At 42.8% G+C, this 21,715-nt stretch overlaps 1 protein-coding gene across 1 annotated transcript in view; it reads left to right on the forward strand.

Moving 5' to 3' along the window:
• The first annotated feature begins 5,549 nt into the window (after window positions 1-5,549).
• The window catches only part of LOC109973159 (A disintegrin and metalloproteinase with thrombospondin motifs 2-like), a 112,540-nt gene continuing 96,374 nt past the window's right edge, over window positions 5,550-21,715 (forward strand). Inside the window, exons 1-2 of the mRNA XM_020622543.1 lie at window positions 5,550-5,999; window positions 7,408-7,832. Coding sequence (XP_020478199.1) covers window positions 5,912-5,999; window positions 7,408-7,832 — 513 coding nt within the window. The 5' untranslated portion in view covers window positions 5,550-5,911. The remainder of the gene's footprint in view (window positions 6,000-7,407; window positions 7,833-21,715) is intronic.

Genomic DNA, 21,715 nt, shown 5'->3' on the forward strand with positions numbered 1-21,715 from the left:
CTATAGACACACACAGCTATAATAACCTCCACAAACACAAGAGTTTGCATGTGCGTCTGCCTGTCTGGGAACAGGGATATTATTGTCTGTCTCTCCCCCTGCTCCTTCCAAGCACACTTTCAAGGTGCAGGGCTTGGTATCTCCATGGCAACAGAAAAGCGACTAAGAGTGGTGGGAGGGAGGAAGTGGTGAGCGGTGGGGATAGGGTGGGAGGGTTGATGGGGGTGGCAATGGTGTTGATGGGGAGGGAGAACCTCACAAATTGGCATAGTGCATACAGAGTCTTGGGAACACAGTGACATTTTTGTGTGTTGTTGACAGTGGGAACTAAGGGCGAACAGGGTGTGGCGTCTTCTAAAGCTGTTTGTATATATTCCTGAACAACTTTGTGGAGATGCACTAAGAGCCCACGTGTGATCTCAGTGCTTGGTGAAAGATGACCTCTTACTGTACAACACGCACACTCTTTCTCTTGCAGTGAAGGGCGGCGTCGGTTTCTTACTAGAGCCCTCCAGATATTATTGGGCTGCATTGCCATGTGCTTGTTTCCATGCTGGTCCAGATATGTCCACCTATTTTCTCCTCTTTCTCTCCCCCTTTCTCTTTTGACCTTTTACTCTCTTCTTCTGGTTACTGTTGTCGATCTCTCCATCTTTATCTAGCATCTCCTTTCTTCATCTTTGATGCCCTTTTTTCAGTCTTTTCAATCTGTCACTTTCCATCTTCTCCTCTTCTTCCTCTGCCCTTTCCCATACCTGCATCTAGGGCCTCTGGTGTAGTTTCTCTGCGAGTTGGGATACAGATGGGAGTTACATGGGTGTTTAATGCCAGGTTCAACAAAGAATAACTTCCACACAACTCAGACAGGGATGGAGGTGAAACATGTTTACATGATCTATAAAAAGGGCATTTGCCTATTTACAGTATTGCTGTATGTGTAATTACATGTTGCAGTGTTGAAAAAGTGAACTTGCCTTATCTGTGGCTGTGCTGGTCAGTAAACAGACTCAGGGTTTTAAGTTCATTGTCAGTGCAGAAACTAGTGTGATGTTCATATATTGTAGTAAAATCTAAATGAGTGGTGATGACAGTGAAGGATAAGTGGCTTTTTGTCTTCAACACTGGTTTCATGTTGTCTTGTACAAGTGTAGGTATGAGCACTTTAAGGTTGTTTTTTTTTAAAACATAACTGAAGTTGTTTGTCTAACCTCTATTATTTTTTCATTCCCATGCACAGGCCTGGTAAGAATAATCCAGTAAAAACACAGGCAGTTAACATTTTTCAGATATGTTTGATATTAACATGCTGTATGATATGTGGGGGGGGGCTACTTAATCATTGTGTGGTGGTTTGAGTCGCAAATAATGATTGATTAAATAAGTCATAGTGGTACGATTAAACTGTAAGTTACCAGATTTGATAGAAAAACAGTTTTCTTCAAAAAATCCTGCTGTAGATAGCAGATAGCTGGCATTCAAAGTCCTGAAGAGTGCATAGTAAAATACTGGTGGATGATTCTTCCAACAAAGGCAGATGGAAATATCTGTTCAGTCTGCTCTCCAGAGCTTCTTGTAAAAGATTAGTGATGATGTGGCAATTGAGAAATGAGTTGGACTTTATCCTGCAGTTCATGAAACCACTTTCATTTAGGAAGCATAGCCATCCTAGAATTTAAGGAAATCAGAGTTGGTGACGAGAGTGCACAGGGACAGAGGCTGTGACATCTGTCATAAGTTTCTGAAAGAATGGTTTTAAGCCTTGGTTTGATTTTACTGAAATAAAAAAAACTCCAGTTTGATCAGTGGCATTGTGGCTGAATGGAGGTGACATGGGGTGAGCAACAGGTCTCCAGGGCTGAATGTGACAAGCTGACCTGTCAATCAAAGCACAAACTCACTCCAGACATACTATATCACTATAGTTGGTCCAGATTTTTCTTACTGAGGTTCAAATGCCAAGAAGTTCAGATGTTGGGTGTTTATGCAAATGAAATTAGGAAAACCTCATAAATAATGCAAAAGTGTTGTCCAGTTTTATTTTTGTTCCAACAAATTCACCACAGTTCAATATGACATCTCTAGTCCAACAAATATTAATAAAATTAGAGATACAGCAGTTTAAATGAGATTTTTGCAGCTGAAGATGAGGCCACCAACACAATTAACACTAATTTTACAATTACTACAGTCTGTCTTTGGGCTGCACTGCACTAAGCCAAATAAACTGTGCAGAAACATTAGCAAATCCCATTAGCTAAGTTTTGACCACCAAGCCTCTGCTTGTTCTCTGAGTACAGGAAGAAGGAGTCTTCATCATTAATATTAAATGGTACTTTTCTCTTACTGACTCTACATACATTGCACAGAGACGTCAGCTTTAAATGGTGTTGTAAGCTGACTTCTGCTGAGCAATAGATTGATTAGTTTTTAAATCAAATATTTCCTGGTTTGAGCACACAAGAATTTGCTGCTCATCTCTATCTTAGTATTGCCTAAACAAAGACTTGGTTAAACAAAACGTGATTTGACGAGGGTACCTTGAGCTCTACAAAACTGTGATGGGCATTTTAAAAATGTCTTTGCTGTTAAATTAAATGATTTTTAGAAAGATTTTTAGATTAACCAATAATAAAACTAGTCTTTTAACAGACTGGAATTTATAGCCATGATGGACTCTACACTCTAAAAGCAACAACAATCTGAGAGGGCTGTGTTGACTGAACATTTTAAATGTACCTGCTTCTATGAAACAGGGGGCAGAACAACTTATTGCAGTATTTTTGCAATGGTGCTTGAGTCTTGCACCTCAAAAGGGTTCTTTTAAATGTGACCTAAGCATGATATGACCTAGCATGTAAATATACACTGTTGTAGATGGCTAAAAAGCAACCTGTACGTTGTCTGATGTAGCAGCATTAACTGAGGGAGGGTGAACAAATTAAAAGAAAGATGCTGGTATGGTTTGGATCCACTTGTCCCCTTAGAATTAAAGGTCACTCAAATCAGTACAAAGTTGTACGGTGACAAAACATTTCTATCCTGATGAGACGGGTCTCCTCCAGGATGAGTGTTCCCATCCAATGGGCATGAGGGGTCACTGAAAGGTTTGATGATGAAATGATGTGAATCTCATGCTGTAACCCTGTCACCACATTTCAACTGGGTTGAACACCTGTGGGAGTTTTGGACTGATGTGTTAGACAGCGTCATCTCCACCAAAACAGCAAATGAAGAATTATCTTTTGGAAAAATTGTGTTCATCCCTCCAGAGTTCAGACATGGAGAGTCAATGCCAAGGTGCAATGAAGTTGCTGTGGTGGCCTAACACCTTACTGAGACACCAAGTTGGTTGTTCCTTTGTTGTAGTGGTTTGAAATGTAATTTATATCTTACTGGAGACAGAGCAGGAGTAGATGAGATTCACCCTGACCCGCTGAAGGTTCTGGACATAGTTGGGCTGCTTTGGTTGACACACCTCTTCAATGTTGCATGGAGGACAGGGACAGTCCCTGAGGACTGGCAGACTGGGGTGGTGGTTCCCACTTTTAAAAATAGGAACCGAAGAGTGTGCTCCAATTATCAGGTATCACACTACTCAGCCTCCCTATGCCTGGGTGCTGGAAAGGAGGCTCTGAGTGATTGTCGAAACTCAGATTCAGGAGGAACAGTGCAGATTCCATCCTGCTCGTGGAACAGTGGACCAGCTCTTTACTCTTGCAAGGTTACTGGAAGGATCTTGGGGGTTTGTCAATCCAGTCCACATGTGCTTTGTGGATTTGAAGAAGGCCTACAACAGGGTCTCTCCTTAATTTTTTCTGGGGGGGTACTTTGGGAGCATGGGGTACTTGGGTCGTTGATACAAGCCATCCATTCTTTGTATAACCAGAGTGAGAGTTGTGCATGCATACTCGGCAGGAAGTTAAACATGTTCCCAGTTAGTATTTGTCTTTGTCAGGGTTGTCCTTTGTCACTGATCCTGGTTGTGTCTTTTATGGACAGGATCTCAAGGTGCAGTTGTCTCTTTTATGGACAGGATCTCAAGGTGCAGCAGGAGGGAGGAGGGTGTCCGGTTTGGAGACCTCAGAATTGCATCTCTGTGGTTTGGAGACCTCAGAATTACATCTCTGCTATTTGCTGATAATGTAGTTTTGCTAACTTCATCAGATTGTGACCTCCAGCATACACTTGGGTGGTTAGCAGCTGAGTGTGAAGCAGCAGGGATGAGAGTAAGCGCCTCCAAATCCGAAGGTGGACTGCTCCCTTTGGGTTGGGAGTGAGTTGTTGAACCCAGTGAAGGAGTTTAAGTATCTCAGGGTGAGGGGAAAATTGAGTGTGAGATTGACAGGTGGATAGCAGCATCAGCAATAATGAAGACACTATAGCCGACCGTTGTGGTGAATAAGGAGCTGAGTCGAAGGCAAAGCTCTTAATTTACCAGTCAGTTTACGCTCCAACCCTCACCTATGGTCGCACATGGTGGGTAGTGACTTAAAAAATAAGATCGTGAATACAAATGGCTGAAAATACTTTTTCTTCACAGGGTGGCTGGACTTAGCCTTAAGAGAGAAGGTGCAGAGTTCGAACATTTAGAATCAGAATGAGCTGTGTTGGACACACAAGTAATTTGACTCTGTAGCTCTCAATGTGTGTGTGTGTGCACTACGTTCTTTTTGCAAAGCAACGATTGGCACTACGTTCTTTTTGCAAAGCAACGAGTAAACAAGGTAAGGCTGAGAGAAGAAAAAAGAACAAGAAACAGGAAAGCAGTCAGAGTAGTTTGACACAAGGGGGGACCTACACAATACTGGGCAGGTGGTTTTAATATGGTGGCTGATCATTATGGGCACTCTGACTGGGCTTTGGCCATGCAGCCCCAATGTTTCCAACACATCAACTTCAAGACCTGTTAACTTGTTTCCTAAAACATCCCACCCCTTATCAGGTGCCACTGTAATGAGATAATCAGTGTTATTCACCTGCCAGTGGTTGTAATGTTGTGGCTGATCAGTACTGTTATTGGTTTTATGTTACTTTGCTCCTGTTATTATTGGTACTGTATAGTCTTTAGACAAGAAAAAGTAAAGAAAAGAATATTCTGGAAATGTAATTATTTGCCTTATGCTGCTCATCAGTGTTTACAACAATATAAGAGGGGTAAGCGAGGTGTTAAATGAGGGCAATGCAGGTTAGAGTTAGTAAGACTTTCTGGTTCTAAATTGGACCCTTGGGCACCTCAAAATCGAGTGCGCTTCTGCCAGCGATTCGCGCGGGGCGCTGCTGCTCACCCAGCTCAGGAAGCTTGACGGGATAGACGGTTCAAAGTTAATGCCAGGCCTGCAGCATATGATGTACCGGCGGAGCGGAGAGTTGTACAGTTACTTATGATCCCAGAAAGAACTTTCAAGTTGCAAAAATCACTTTTGGGCGCGCCACACTGGAGGTGTGCTAAACGCTTGCTCATTAATTTCCGTTTCTTGAGAGCCGTCAGCGGGCCTGTCAGTCAGTGAGTCCGCAGCACCAGCAGCTTTCTGAAACCTCATCCTCTCATCTCGCAGTCGAGACACACGGGGAGTGTGTGGGCGCCTTGTGTGTGTGTGTGTGTGTGTGTGTAGAGCTGGGGAGTTGTCTGAGCACTATGGCAAAGAGTCGGGGAGCACGCGCAATGTAAGACAGGAGTCCAGGAAAAGACGGCGAGAAATAGAGGAGGAAAGAGAGGAGGAGAGTTGAGTGTGAGTGGGAGAGAGAGAGGGGAGGGGGGTAGGAGAGCTCCGTCTCTCCCGGTGCACTTGGCAGTCTAGTTGCGGGCTGCTGTGCTGTTGCTGTCGTGGCGTGGCTGATCGCGCCAGGCGGGGAACTTCACCACACTGGAGCCCGGAGTCCCACTCTCTCACCTGCGCAGTTCGGAGCTGCCATGGGTCTCTCGCCTGGATTTACTGTCCTAATTATTCTGCCGGTTTTTCTGCTGCACACCAGCGGCCTTTACATCGCCAGTAGCGTTGGTACGTACAGTACAGTTAAACGTGGTCAGTGTTTATGTTGTACTCTGTTATCTGCTGATCTCCTATCAGCAGGGCTGCGCGGGGCTCTTTATGCGCTCACTGGAAGTGAAGCTCCACGTAGCGGCAAATCACTGTCCGGTTCCTCCTGCTTGTGTTTAATGTTTACAAAGCTTTTACAGTTTTTGCAAGCAACAATTTAGGACGCATCTGCAACTTCTGTGTCCTTGTCCATGTGCCGGCACTTTATGGAGGTCCCTCAGCAGGACAAGCAGTGTTGTGATGTGCTTCCTCCCATCCAGGGGATAGTGTTACCTGGGGTGTAAAGGGGCATCTGATGCACCGGTTTACCGTCGGATTTTGCAGGGAAGTAGCCTAACATAATCTGACTCAGCCGCTGTCGCATCTATCGATCTGTCACAGGACACTGGAGTCGGATGTCATCTTATTGATCATACTATTATCAAATCATTCCTTCGGCGTGGGTTGGAGTGGGTATTTGGTTTGATCAGTCAACCAACTTTATAGGCTAAATTAGATATGACAGATGTGCACCTGTGGACCACATACAAGGTGCTACCCTATGAAGTGTCTGCCTCTGTGATGACATTGACACCATCTCTCCGGTCGCCTTCTGTCACTGTCACATGAGAACAAGTGAAATTCATCCAGTAAAATGTCAGAAGCACAAACTGTCTTCAGAACGTTTAATCTTTCACCCAGTGTGGTAATTGGCATGTAGGCTAATTAAGATAAAGATACAATACTGGTGATTAGTGATAATGATGGCGATGTTGTTAATAATATAAATTTATACAAAATACATCTCAATGTGTATCATTTTAATAAAAAAGCGCTTTCCAATAAGGTGTGCCAATTTCATTTGTTCGATCAGTTTGTTTTTTTTAAACATTCATTAGGTATAGAGGTTACAGGAATCATTTCTCTCGGGTCGAGCAGCCTGAAACCAGCGTGAGAAAACCGCAATTAGCACTTTGATCTTATACGGTGGAAAGAGCGCAGCGCTCACTGCTGAGGCTGCCGTTTCCAAACGGGCACTGCGAGCATCAGGGTCGCGCATAAAATTAATTTTGTTCTCTGTGATGCAACTTTGGAAAAATAATTCCATGGCAGGCTTTACATTTTGCTTCTCCCACCTTTTCCCCACATCCTTCTTTTCACCCTCTACCCATGACTTCCCATCTTCCCCACTGTGTATCCCCCATGATTCTCCATCCTGTGGCTTCTTTTCCCCTTATCTTTAATGTTTTTCTTCTTTCCCAACCTTTTTCCACATCTTTCTTGTCAAATACCAACTATTCCCTCCCTTACTCACATTCTCCTGCCTTGTCTCCTTTCTTCTCTCACCCTTTACCCCTCCCCTCTCTCTCTTTCTCTGTCCTGTTCCCAGACTCCCTGCAGCATGTCCTGGGGGAGTATGGACTGGTGAGGCCGATCAGTGTGGACGCAGAGGGCCGCTTCCTGTCACACGCTGTCTCAGCAGGCCACATGGCAGGAGGACAGTCCCGTAGGCGCTGGAAGAGGGAGGTAGGAGTAGGCAACGATGAGTGGGAAGACCCAAGAGGAATCAAGGAGGACCACGAGCCCGGGGCCCATGGGGAAAGACTTTACTACAACGTCACCGTCTTCGGCCGGGAGTTCCATCTGCGCCTGCATCACAATGCCAGGCTGGTGGCCCCCGGAGCCAAGATGGAATGGCATGATGACAGCGACAGCATCCGCTACTCTGAACCACTGCACGATGAATGCTTGTACGTGGGTGACATCACAGACACACCAGGAGCCACTGTGGCTATCAGCAACTGTGATGGCCTGGTGAGTGGACAGCCTGTGTTACCTGCACTCTGTTCTTATCTTTCTGGCTGCTGTAGTATTCACTGAGCTAGCTGTAAAGTTGTCTTGTATAAAGATACAACCAAATAACAAAAGCAAACACTTTTTTTCTAGTTGGTCCTGGTAAGTTTTTCTGGTTGACCGCATAGCTCAGAGGTTTTCATACATTAACACCTATGATTCACACTGCTGTTTCCCCCTGTTGTGCTATGAATGGGTTGTAACACCAGGCCTGCCATGACAAATACCCAAGTCATGTTTTCATCCCTCTGCCCCCTGCCCCTTTTAGTTCACTCATGTTTGGAGGTGGGGGAATACCCAGGAAGGAATACCCAGATAACCTCAGTATTCATTACTTTATTACAGAAGCTGTTTAATACTCTCTACACTTAGATACAGAAGCACTGGACAGATATTTGATATTCCAGCAGAATCTGAATTGCAAGTGTCTCCATAAAATATTTTGGTTGTACAGCAGTTGTTCAGAGAGCCTGAATTGTAAATGCTTTTAATAGAGCTGACGATGAATAGAGGAAAAGGAAAAGAGATGGCAAACAGTTGGTGAATGGCTGTCGGCGAGGAAAGAGAAGTGAGATATAGACAGTGTGAAAGACTGTGTGCTCAGAAACGGCTGAGGTGAGAGGATGCAGAAAAACAGTGACCAGTGCCCAAGGAAGAGGTGGAAGGGACAAGCACAAGATAAACGTCTCAGAGCGGAGGACAAGAAGACAAGTAAAAAGGAGCAAAAGATTCATACAGGGACTGACAAGATTAGGGGAGGGAGTTTGCCTCATTAGGAAAAGTGTTTATTAGTCAGCTTGATCAGTCCGCCACTGGAGCTGAGTAGCAGCAACTGGATCTGTTTAGGGTTTAAGGACACTGGGGACTGAGCAAGCAGCTGAGAGAGCAGGCAGGAAGCCAGGACAGCACAGGCCTGACATCCCCACTTAGACTGACACCAACCAGTGGCAACTCGCTGCTGCTGCTCACTCTGGCCTGTCATTCCTGGGCCTATTGGCATTATCTGGGAAAGGTTACTCTCAAAATGTAGTTAGTGATCTGTTATATGCAACCAGTCAGTACCAGTGAGTGGTTTGCTGCAGGTTGCATATAACAGATCACTAGTCAGTACCAGTGAGTGGTTTGCTGCATGGCTGGCTATGCCAGGTTTTTAAAAGGTAGGTTCACATTTTTACATCTGTTATATGTAGAATAATAATCGCATTCCCATGTGTTCACTGAAATAGTTGTTGGCCACTATAATAAATCCCCCCCTGTCCATGGGAAGTTTCCTTTCTAATGTGACCACTACTAGGTAAGGAGAGCAGTGTTTTTAGAAGGGGACTCCTGTTTTGTTTGTATTGTGCACGCAAACAAGGACATGCATGTTGTGGGTGACATGACACTTGTTCCTGTTACTACTGATGTTATGACAACTGGTGCTGATCATGTGTAAAGAGATGTAGCAATCTGCCAACGAATGTAATGAGGATGATTACAAGGCAGCATACATGGATGTGAACAACACGCATCCATATATTTAGAATGTTGGCTTTGCACATGTTTGTATGAGGGAGAAAATGCACTTAACACATTTCTTAGGCCTCAAGGATTCACACAATGCATTTAGGTGAAAAACACCCAATGTAAACATACAGGGGGCTTTAAGTGCAGTTGAAGCTAATATTAGGCTTCAGCAGTCTGGCTTAGATACAAATATCTTCCCAAGTTATGGTCATTTTATTACACACAGCAAGAAAGCATGGGCTGAAGAAACAAACAAGGAATTTCAAAAGGATATAATTTGTGAAATACTTGATCAGACTGCTGAAACCTCAGATTAACTTGAGCAAAACTTAAGAATGCTTTTTTGCTCAGAAGGAGGCCTGCTGATTTGGTCATCCATCTCTTACGCTGGAGTGCCATTAGCACGGGATCTCTTCAGGGCCAGCATGCACAGGAGGATTAATTAAACAAAGCAAAACCCGCTCCAACGTACATATGGTCATGGTTTTTAGATGGACTTGGAAAACGTGTGAATCCTCATGTTTGTTCAGGCTATTTTTAAAATCTAATCGTTCAGACACTTGTGCATCTCTAAAACTAAAATGTTTTTATTCAGTTAATCTCCCAAATACAGTATGTACATGTTGGATTAAAGCGATTTTGTTACAATGAAACGGTGTAAAAATAAATTTGCAGTTAGTGCTGTAATTGCCGCATAGTTGTCAAAAAAGAGGAAAAAAAAACTTGTAATCACATTAGTATTATCCAATTATTGTATACTTAATTTGTTTCTCTGTGCTCTTGAACAGCTCATGTCATTATTAATCAGTTTTTACGGCCTCCTCAGGATTGCCAAAAGAAAACAGTCAGGCTGTGCTTAGCTCTGCCCCTATCTGCCTGTTTAAACCTAGCAGAGCCACAAAGCCCAGCTCTGCCCTGCTGTGCCCACTTTCTCGGTGATCCAGACACCTGGTTAGAGCCTTTTCTGCCCTGTGTTGCCATTCAAAGCCAAAAACCTCTTGCTGGCTGTAAACAAGGTTGTGATAGGGGAAGGAAGGGAGAGAGCCAAGATAGGGGTAGATGGGGCTCAAACCAAAATACATAATAATAAGAAAGATGCTGATGAGGAAAGATTAAGAGGGCAGAGGGTATACATTTTAAGAAGTAACAAATCACCAGAATAAATAAAAGGAAAAGAGCAGAAGGGAAAAGTAATGGACAAATGACCTTTGGAGTGAATTGGATTTCTGAGAACAGAAGCTGTGATCAGCTGGTTAGTTCTGTGGATGGTTGAAAGGATGCAGCACATTGTACAGCATGGGAGGATGCTGTGTGTTTGTGTGCATGAGTTTCTAGTGCTGGATCAGTGCAGGGCAAAATGAAATTAAACTGCAGCTGAGACTATATTTGTGTGTCTGTTTGTGTGTGCAGAGCACAGAATGGGAGCCTGCATGAATCAAACAAAATAAAAACTTCAAGCTTATGAAGTTTTCACTTCATGCATGACCATTGGTCTGTGTGCATGTGAGTGAATGCTTAGTTGTGCATGTGCGTTAAATTTTTAATTCCATGTTTTATGTATCTTACATTTTTTTTGTCATTCTTTAACATGTTTGATTATATACTGCATGGCAATATAGTGAATAACCAATGCAAAACCATAAAACGTTCATTTTATAAAGGGTTGTGCTCAGTTGTTGAGGTTGGAGGTGCAGGAGCATTGTTTTTGGATATTTGGTTGTATGTGATGGGATTGGAATCTTGCAGGTTAGATCAAAATATTTGTTGACCTGCATGTGATTTTTATCTGCAATTTGCTGATTTTTCAGTCTTCACTTGCCTTATCTAATAAAATTCTGCCCTGCAGGTAAATGGTTTTGGTAGCATTTCAGCATCAAAGGTTTCTGAAAGACCTGCTTTAAGATAAAGTTGAGGTTTTTATTTCCGTAAAACTGGATTTCAAGAATAAAGTTACAGGAGTATTTATGACACCCTATATGTGTAAAGTCAGAGATGTGCTTAACACCACTGGAATCTTGTATTTTCTTGCCAGAAGTTTGAGGAGGATTTTGGTGAGAAATCCTGGGATCTCAGTTCTTAAACTTCCATTCTACAGTATGTAAATGCATGCATGTATTTCTGCAGGTTCTGTGAATGTGAACTTCTGGCCTCACTTTCCTTCAGCCTCACCTACAATATTTGTTCAGGGGGCTGTTGACATGTGGATGTGAGGTCAGGTGTGTGTGTGTATTTTTGGGATGTTATGTGGAATGTTCCATGTCAGCAGAGCTGCTGCTTTTCCTCTTTTCAGAAGAGACACCGGTCAAGGGTTAGCGCTGCTTCATTTTTCCATGATAAATAATTTTGTCATTGTTAAGTGGGGACTGTCACAGTGTACATGGTGTGCTTACATCATCTGAAAGCAACACTGCCAAAGTCAGAAATGCATTAATTTTCACTTTAATTTATTTTCGTCATAAATCGGCGGCACTTGTCTAAGCATTTTTCTAAAGTTTGAATGCTCAGCATGCACCAATGTCACCCAACAAAAGTTAAGAAACTGGGAAAAAGAGAAGAATCTTGAATAGACCCGCTTCAGAAAAATGGAAAGAGCAAAGTGTTAAAGTTTGGATGATCTGAACGTAATAGAGTAAAATCCTTTAGAAATATTTTCATTATCTTCTACATACTAGGTGTAATAATTATATACCAAGCCACCAGCAGCTATACAGATAGGCCTAGAGCCCAACATCAGAGCTGTGAAGCCAGATGTGTATAACAGACAAATAATTCATTTACAGATAATTTTGGTTAATCATAATTGGATTAATTGTTAGAACAAGGGACAGGATGGAGGGAGTTACATGTTCTACTCCACTGACACATGTTCTCAGTGAAGTGCTGCACACCCTGATATTTATTTCCAGTGTGAAGTTTCTCATCTTCCAGATGGGCACCAGCACCTGAGATAATCGGCGGGTGCTGACAAATGCTAGGGCAGCTTCAGGTTACAGTGGAAACAGAGGGTCACACAGGTTTATGGAGCAGACAGGTGTGCACACACACGCACACACCATGAAATAAGATCCAGCTGGGTGAGAAGTGATCTTAATGTCTCAGAGTTTGTAAAAGAGGAAGTGTGGTACCTGTCATCTAGGGGTTTACTCCTAAAATCCAGGTGGATGCACACCTGGATGACAAGACAACAGCTGTGATGTACATTGTGCACCTTCAGACATACATGCAATAAACACCTTTGCTAAAATGGGAATCGTGCTCTAATACATGTGATCACACCTCCAGTATGGTCTGTCAGACGCTCCGACACACGGCAGAGAGAGACAGCAGCCAAAAGCAGAGTTTGCCTGTACTGTTTTTACCTCTCAGCATGACACATTTCTCTTATTGTCTCCACCCCTCGCTTCTATCACTCTTTTCTCTCACTCTCTCTGTCTCGTGTTTCTTGGCCACCAACGGTAACAGAAAGCAGGAGAATTCTCCTAATGATGGTATTAAAAGAGTCAGGAAAATGACAGAGAGACAGAAGAAGAGTGTGGCAGACAGCTTTTTGCTCCCCAACACCCACAGATTCAGAGCTCAGCAAAAAAAGAGAGAGAGACACAGCAAGTGACAGTGTTCCTTTCGTGAGCAGTCTGTTTTTAGCATCAGCTCTGCTCCCAAGTGTTGATCAGACAAATGGTATTAAGGGTTAAAGGTATGGCGCATTGTCAACGCCTCCTATACACAGACGTGTCTACAAAGCTGCGACTGTGGCTCAGGAGGTAGAGCAGGTGGTCTCCTAACCATAAGGTTGACTGTTGGATTCCTGCTTTCTTCTGTCCATACTGTATGTTGAGGTGTCCTTGGGCAAGACTCTGATCCCCAAGTTGCTCCCAGTGGCCATCGGTGCAAGTGTGTGTTGGTGAATGGCGCTTTGAGTGTGTAGAAAAGCACTATTCAAGTACAAGTTTAGAGCCAAGGAGCTAGATCTACAACCAGAAAATATTTTGTCCATGCTATTTATAGGGTACTGGCATCATCTTTTGTTGGCTGACAATTAGCCCTGATCCTGTGCAGGTGTTGCTCTTCGTATATTCTGATATTCAGTTGGTTCATGTGTGTTATGAGTGCACAGCAGGACTGCTGGACGTCGGCAGTGTTATTTCAGTGGTTTCATTAAAAATCCTCATCTCCAGCAAGAAGAAATGCCAAAACACTAACAGGTATTTCTTTCTTTTTTCTTTTTTTCCTGTGGGTGGGTGCTTGGAGATGGCTCATTCTGCTATAGCAAAACATGTTCAGGGTTATAGTACTAATTCAATGTAATGATGCTGTGATAAAATTAGAACGGTTGTAAAGTTATTTATTATTACAAAACCACTAACCACATATGATGTGCACACCAACACATACACGTTCATTTCTGTGCCAGCACTGGGCTTAATCATGTGAGGGCGTGTTGACACCGGGGCAAGCCAGTCACAGTAATAGCCCCAGAACTACACTAAAGGTCAGCGACACGGACATTTGCACCAGCCATGCCCCTGGAATATGCTTAGTCATTACCTCCACATTAGGAGTCAATGGAGAAGGCAGCCCTGGGCGGAGAAAACCCATCCAGCCAGCCTGGCAGTTCAGCTTGGTCATGTGTGGCAGCTCACTGGGCCCAACAGTATGTTATTCCACCCCAGGTCACAGGATAAGCAGCTCTCAACTGTAATCAGGGCAAATTGAAATGAAGACATCAATTACAGCACAGCACACAGCTGTTATTGACCCCAGCCCTGTGTGTAGAAAAAAACCTGGTGGGGTGGAGTGGGTGGAGGAACCACAAGGTGGAGGGAAGTGCCGGGTACGGCGAGGCCAGACTGCTGAGGCATGGTATGAATGGAGAGACAGAGGGAAATGTTCTTGGTATCTGATTGCAGGTTCCACGGCGCAGTGTAGCTCCACTCAAACACACAATTACTCAATCTAGAGCCCTTATCAGACACAGAGAATAATAGAGGAAGAGAGGGAGTGAGAGAGCCAGACGGAGAGCAGGCCCATTCTGAGGAACGCCATATAGAGCAAAGTAGTGCTTTTACCAGAGCTGTGATTACTGCCACTCACTCAGTGCACTTAACCAACCCCCTTGCCTCTTTTTTCTCTCGCTCTCTGTCATTCACAAAGTGCTGGTTCAGAGCGCGTGGTTTGTTTGAGTGGGTGAAATAACAGGATTCACCTGAGAAAATAGAGCAGTGGAAACCCAGTGATTACAGGAAAATACCTCTGTGATATAGTGATGACAGGAGGTTAGCTTGATTTGATACTAAAATCTGCTGAGGCTGTAGGGATGGAAAAATGTAGAGTGGTTTAAGGAGGAGAGTTGACAACATCTCCACTGACTCTATAAGAAGAGTTGTTTTTTTTCTCCAGTAATGGTGGATCATGGGAACATCAAATAATTCCAAATGTTAGGAGCAGCGTCATAGTTATATTGACTTCACTGTTAGTCAGTACAGGAAGTTTTCAGACCATTTCAAGCTTTCTACATCTTGTTTCTGATTCATCTTAAAATGGATTGATTTATTTTTTCCCCCTAATCTACACCCAATACTCTACAATGATAAAGCAATTAAAAAACTGAAACATCCAGTTTACATAAGTATTCAGAGCCATCAGTACTTGGTTAAAGCACCTTTGGCAGCAATGACAGCCTCAAGTCTTCCTGAGAATGAAGCTACAAGCTTGGCACCTTTCTTTTGGAATTCTCTTCCATTATTCTTGCCAGAATCGTTCAAGGTCAGCCGGTTTGGATGGAGAGTGCTGGTGCACAGCCATTTTCAGGTCTATCCAGAGATGCTCTATTGGGTTCAGGTCTGGATTCTGGTTGGGCCACTCCAGGACTTTCACAGAGTTTTCCTGAAGCCACTCCTGCATTTTCTTTCTTCTATAGACAGGTGTGTGCCTTTCCTAATTCTATCCAGTGCATTAAACTAGGCACAGGTGGACTCTAATCAAGCTGTAGAAGCATCTCAACAACCATTGATTGGAGTAGGATACACCATAGCTCAATTGCAAGTGTCATAAGTGTATAACACTTATTTTATATAACAGATATTTCAGACTATTTTTAATAAATTTACAAAATACTCCAAAAATCTGTTTTCACTTTATTATTGAGGGGTATTGTGTAGATTGATGAGGGAAAAAAATTCAATTGAATCCATTTTAAGCAACAGCTTTATCTTATTTTCATTGTGACACGTACAACGAAATTTTGTTTGGAGCCGAGGGCACCGGGCTGCTGCGTGCATACGTGCTGCCATTACGGGCAACTTGGAGGGTTCAGCTTCTTGCCCAAGGACACTTTGACATGTGTACTGCAGGCACCAAGATTCAAACCTTCAACTTTATGGTTGGGAGACGACTGTTCAACCCACCGCACATAAAATGTGAAAAACTTGAAAGGGTCTGAACACTTTCCTGTACTGACTGTATTTTCTAAAAAGTTTAAATCAATAGCAGTAATTATTCTTGTGACATTTCAAGTTGGTAACATGTATACACAATTTACAACCTTAAATGTCTCCTTCAAATATTGGGTGACTAATAATTGGGTAACTAGCTAAATTAGCTGAGCTATTTACAACAACAGAACACAATTAGTATTCAAGGCTGTTCAAGTCATTAAAAGTAGTAATTATCGATTAGTCTTGCTGTTTCCTACAGAAAACAGTCCATTTGAATCGCCTGTTTGGAACTATTTGAAGCTACATGGGTCATGTGATCAGCTGCCATTTTTGGCCTCTCAGTGTTGCACCTCTTCTATCGTAAGGGCTCTGGAAAATTTAACCTGTGATGTCACAATCAAATCTGTTTCCTAGGTTCTGTGACATCATTGAGATATGAGGATTCTAAGATCAGGGCTTTATGTTTACCAGTGCAAAATGCTCTGTCACCATGTAAACAGATGCACTTGTTATTTTTAAACAGCCACATATAATGAAAGTCACTCTACTTTCATCCTGATGTTTAGGTGAGTGCAGATTCTCCAAGCACAAAAATTAAGTGCAGGAAAAGCAGACAGTCTTTATACTTTGAGTTTGTTTAGAAATGTAATGTGGACTTAGGTTTTCCAAGCAAAATGATTTTCAAGCACAGTGATTCATACAATACTTTATTGCCAACGTGTTGTGGCTCTCCTCCCATGATGGCCATATGCACAGTGGAGGGCAAGACCAAATGAATGGACAAAATCCATTTCAGGGTCAGGACCAAAAATTGTGCCCATCATTTCTTCTACATTTGGAAGAATCGGGGGCCCCAGTGAGGAAGCAATTGTGATGTTTCAGTAACCAAAATAAAATCAGTAATAAAAGATAAAAGTTCAGATGGGCTGAGAGAGTACTGCACAAAATAACATTATTCTGTACAGTCAAAGGAAATAAAATAGACCAGGCCTCATTAGAATTTTTTTTTCTTGCCTGTTGTATGGCCACCACTGGTGTTCCTGTCAACCAGTCAGTCATTCGGTCAGTCAGCCAGTCTGAAAGGCCACAGGGCTGTGCAGGAAACTGCACAGCAGTTCTCTAGCTAACAGGTTTCATCACCCTCTGTGGAGGATCTTAGAAAACAGGACAAGACACCCTCTCAGTGTTCTAGCGCCCTAACAAGCCTTCTGGCCGCCTGCTCCTGGCTGACCCTATGTCTCTCGTGGCTGCGCTGTTTTACCACACAGATGGCTTTGTACTCTTAAAGCTTTTGCTCATCTGTAGGTTTTCTCCACATAATCCTTACAAACAAAACATGAGAGAGAAAGAAAAGGGAGGTTAGGTGGAGGAAAATGAGAGTAACACGAAGATTTGGGGGGGTGATGGGCTCGCTATAGTGCACTGGAATCTTAATTTGTCCAAACCTGAATAAAAACAGCAACATCATAAGTGTCACCACCTGCTCAGTCAGAAAAGATGAAGTAAAGAGGGGAGAGGAGAGGCCATTCTGGGATTGCATGAAGAATTTAGCTTTTGGATGGCTCTTCATTTAAGGTCACTGGCCTGCCTCCAGTTCACTCCTCGGACTGATCATAGATATTTTTGTTTTCAGTGCATGGTTACATATTTGAACCCCTGTCCAAAAATATGGGCATTTTGCCCTGGACTGATCTGATTAGTGGTATTTCTTCTTCCTCTGGGTTGAATTGTTTAGCTGTCTTTGTTTGCACGCTACTTAATGGAAAAGAGCTGTCTGTCTGCAAATCATTTAGCTTGATGCCTGGTACAGCAGGCAGCTAAGCGGCAGGAATCGCACCTCATAACAGAAACTCACACCCTCCTCATCTTACTAAGGCTGCCTGTTTTTGTTTTCTGCAGCACAGAAATAATCACTTTTCCTCTCCCAGTGTATTATGTTTGGGGTTTTTTGCCAGTGCACAAGGACCTCGGGAATTGTTAGAGTACCTGTATATGTAATATATTATATAATAATATATTGTATTCTAATAACTGACTCTGTGGGGGCTGGAGTGAAGCAGCAGAGACAGAGAAACAACATCTAGCACTTTGATCACTGTGACTGATCGTCTGCCAGTGTGTACAAAGAAAGCTTTGGATACTGCCTTAAAATTATATAATCTGTTTGCCAAGATGTAATGGAGACTTTAAGGTGGCCTTATCCATGTGTAGAGTTACTATATAGGGTGTATCCTCTGAACCAGGAACAGGGCCAAGCACCTTGTGTGAACGGTGTATGATATATTAACAGGAGGGAAAGCAAATAGCAATGTTATCGCATGTTGAAAGGATCACTGCTCATTCTTGGGGATAGGCCTATTTATTGTGGAAGCGTTTACACTCTGCGTGCATTATTAGATGGTAATGCTTCACCTGATTTACATATTTTGTGGTATTTTTCATCTTTGTTGGCATCTATCTGTCTCATGTCAGAGTTTAAATACCATTACCCTAGCCGTTTTGAGATGGTTTCCTATGGCCAAAGTGGGTTTTAGCATGTGGTGCCTTAGCCCTCCTGTTATGTGGTGGGTCAAATTGACCCATTGTAGAGTTAAAAAGCTAAAAACAATAGTTAAAAGTATTTTATTGGTATGAAACTTCTTCTGCTTGGCTTAATAGGTATAATCAACATATAAAATGAAAATGGTTCATTTCACATATTTGCAACCTCACCCTGCATGCTTGCATTACAAAGATACTATTCGGGTCAATTTGACCCTGAACAGGTGTCTCATGTTAATTGATCGACATCACTTCATAAAAAGAAAAGATTTCAAAATGTAAAATAAAATTTTAAAAAATCAGTTATGTAAAAATAATGTATTTTATATGTAGGTCTTTCCAATGTACTGAGCTGGGATCAGGTTATTAGTATGTTGTCAAGCAGTCTACCTTATCATCAGTATACTGAAGTTTCTAAATGTATTACTGACATATCATGGTCGGTGTCTACTGTACACGTTACTCTATTTATTGCCCAGCTGAAGTGTCTCTAAGCAAAAGTGTTTACAAGCTGTGGCTTGTGGCCAGTGCTGACCTCTGACTTGATCCAGCAGGGATCAATAAAGAATCATGTTAATAGTAGGGTGTTGTCGCCCCCCAAGCCTAACCAGGTTGTTTTGTGCCTGAACCTAATCAAGCCATTTTATAACATAAACTATGTGTTTATTATTGCAACCATGCCCACCAATGTAGGGGTGCTATTTCTGGAGATGTTCATATGGGTTGCATCAAAGGAAAGAGACCATAGACTGTATATAAATGGATGACGTGTCACCACTTCTTGCCACTATATAAAAGTATAGCCAAAATATGGTGAACACGGGGGCTGCCGTTTTGCTTTTGTGATGCAACCAGATTCTGCACTGTAGCAACCAAAGGTGAACCAGACTGCCAATAAAAGCTGTCAAATTCTAATGTACATCCCTTATTATATCATCAAATAACTGACTAAAAACTAACCTACCAGAAAAATGATGGCTTCTACACACATCAGTGTGATAATATCTACCTGACAGAACTCACTTCTGAGAAAAATTTACTTGATTTTTACTTTGACTTTTTAGTTTGGCTCACCTCCCATTTGCTAACATGGAGGGGGTGGGGTTTATGACCTGCAACCAACTTGCAGGGACTTCACTTCTGCAAGCTCTCACATCATCTGTCTTTTAATACAGTTTATAGTAGAAATAAATGATCTAGGTTATATGGTCATTTACAGTGGGCTAGGGGACTTGCTGTGTGGTGTCATTTGTGTGGCTTAGTGTGCGCTCAGCTACTAAAATAGGAGGAACATATCGATAATAAAATACTTCTGCTGTCAGACATTATTATTGGCTATGTTTATGTCCATAGCCAAAACTATACATCCTCATAGCTGCTACTTTCACACACATACAGTACATTACACACTCAGCTTCTCTTACAGTGCGATGATTGACAGTCCCACTTGGAACATAAAGGGAACCCCCCCCCCACACACACACACACACACACACAAGCTAATCTTTTGCTTCTTGCTTTCACACACTGACACTCAGATGCAGACATGCTGGGGAGGAGGGACTTATTGTCAGGTTGTGCTCTCTCACTTCAGCTAATTTCTAATCCTCTATCTCCCTGTTTGTACTGTCTCCCCACTTCATTCCACCTGTACACACACAACCACTACCACCAAGACTGTAGTCTAGAAGCTCGGTCCCATGGTTGGAATTCACCACAAGTTCCCACTGTGGCTTTATGCTCTAGTTGTCCTCTCCTTTCCCAGCAGCAGGGTGTAACGCGCCAAGGAGGTGTGGCTGCATCTGACTCTGATACGATGTGACACGGCCTTCCTCTGTGTCCTTTTTGCTAGTGTGCAACAGCATGAAGCTGCCATATACCTCCATCTCTTTTCCCATTGCATCTATTCATTTCACCAGTTAGGAGGAAAAAAAAATTCTGGGACTAACTTTGGTACGTCTCTGTCTGGTTGTGTAGTGTGTGAGTGTGGGTATTAGGGTCAATACAGGGGTGTGTGTACTTTGCTCTGTGCAGCTTTAGACTTTTTTCAGTTGAGCATGAAGTACTACAGTATTTGTGGCCAAATTAAAACATGACACTACAATAAATGAGCAATAACAGCTGTTCAATTATGAATTTCTCAAAGAAGATCTGGTCAATTAATGGTCAAAACCTTCAGAGGCCTTGCACTTTGTGTGGCATGCTGTCTTTACTCTTTAAGCAATGAGGACATCTTTGAGATTGCCTTTAATTTGAAATGTTGGGAAGTTTGTTTTTCCAGTATTTTGGCAGTGTTTGCGGAACACGCATTTCTTCGAGAGCAGGTTGACCTCCCAGTTAGCACTTCTGTAGCTGTGTTGGCCTGCTTCCACAGCCACTCTGTGCTAAACTGAGGCTCGGTTTGGACAAGAAGTTTCTCAGTTTAGGGTCAGTCACAGTGGCCAGACAGAATACCACTGAGTATAGCCTACATCAAGCCAAGCGCATTTTTCTTCTTTTTCAATGCCATTGGTTTTCTCTTTTTGTGTGGTTATATTATGTTTGGGACAAATGTATTTCACATGACAAATGGCTTCATGCATTGTTGTATTTTACCTCAGTTACTATTTGATTTCTAAACTAAATTGCCTGTTTATTTTATTTTTACTTTTTCTTTTTAGATTTAATTTACTTACAAAATCTTGTGAGCTCAGCTATTTTACACCCTGATTTATATTCCTAAAATGTGAGCTTTTTCTTGAGTGGCATTGTTTCTGTATCCTTAATTATGTCTGAATGTTTGCAGGACGTTCTTGTAAATCCCAACAAAAAGGTGAGCTGTTGACACAATCGACTATCAATTTAAGTCAAAAGGACCAGACAAGCCAACTTATAAATGTAACCATTTTCACACATGGAATATGTAACATTTCTGGCTTCATCAGCGGCCAAGAGGCAGTACAGACAGAAGCTGAATGGCTCCTATTCTACTGCTGACTCCGGACGGATGTGGCAAGGCCTGCAGCACATCACAGACTACAGGACCCACTAACTGTCTCACCAGGCAGGTACGCACAGTCCTGAGGAAGATCAATCCCCACAAAGCAGCAGGACTGGACAACATCCCTGGGAGGGTTCTCAGGGCATTTGATGTTCTCACCACCATCTTCAACCTCTCCCTCAGTCAGAGCATCATCCCCACCTGTTTTAAGACCACAACCATCGTCCCCCTTCCCAACAAGAGACCGGTCACCTGCCTGAACAACTACAGGCCAGTGGCACACAGCCCAATCATTGTGAAGTGTTTTGAGAGAGTGGTGCGGGCCCGCATTCAGAGCAGTATACTGGACCCCCTGGACCCCCTGCAGTATGCCTACGTGCCCA

The sequence above is a fragment of the Monopterus albus genome, unplaced genomic scaffold (genome assembly GCF_001952655.1).
Source record: "Monopterus albus unplaced genomic scaffold, M_albus_1.0 scaffold282.1, whole genome shotgun sequence".
Classification (NCBI taxonomy): domain Eukaryota; kingdom Metazoa; phylum Chordata; class Actinopteri; order Synbranchiformes; family Synbranchidae; genus Monopterus; species Monopterus albus.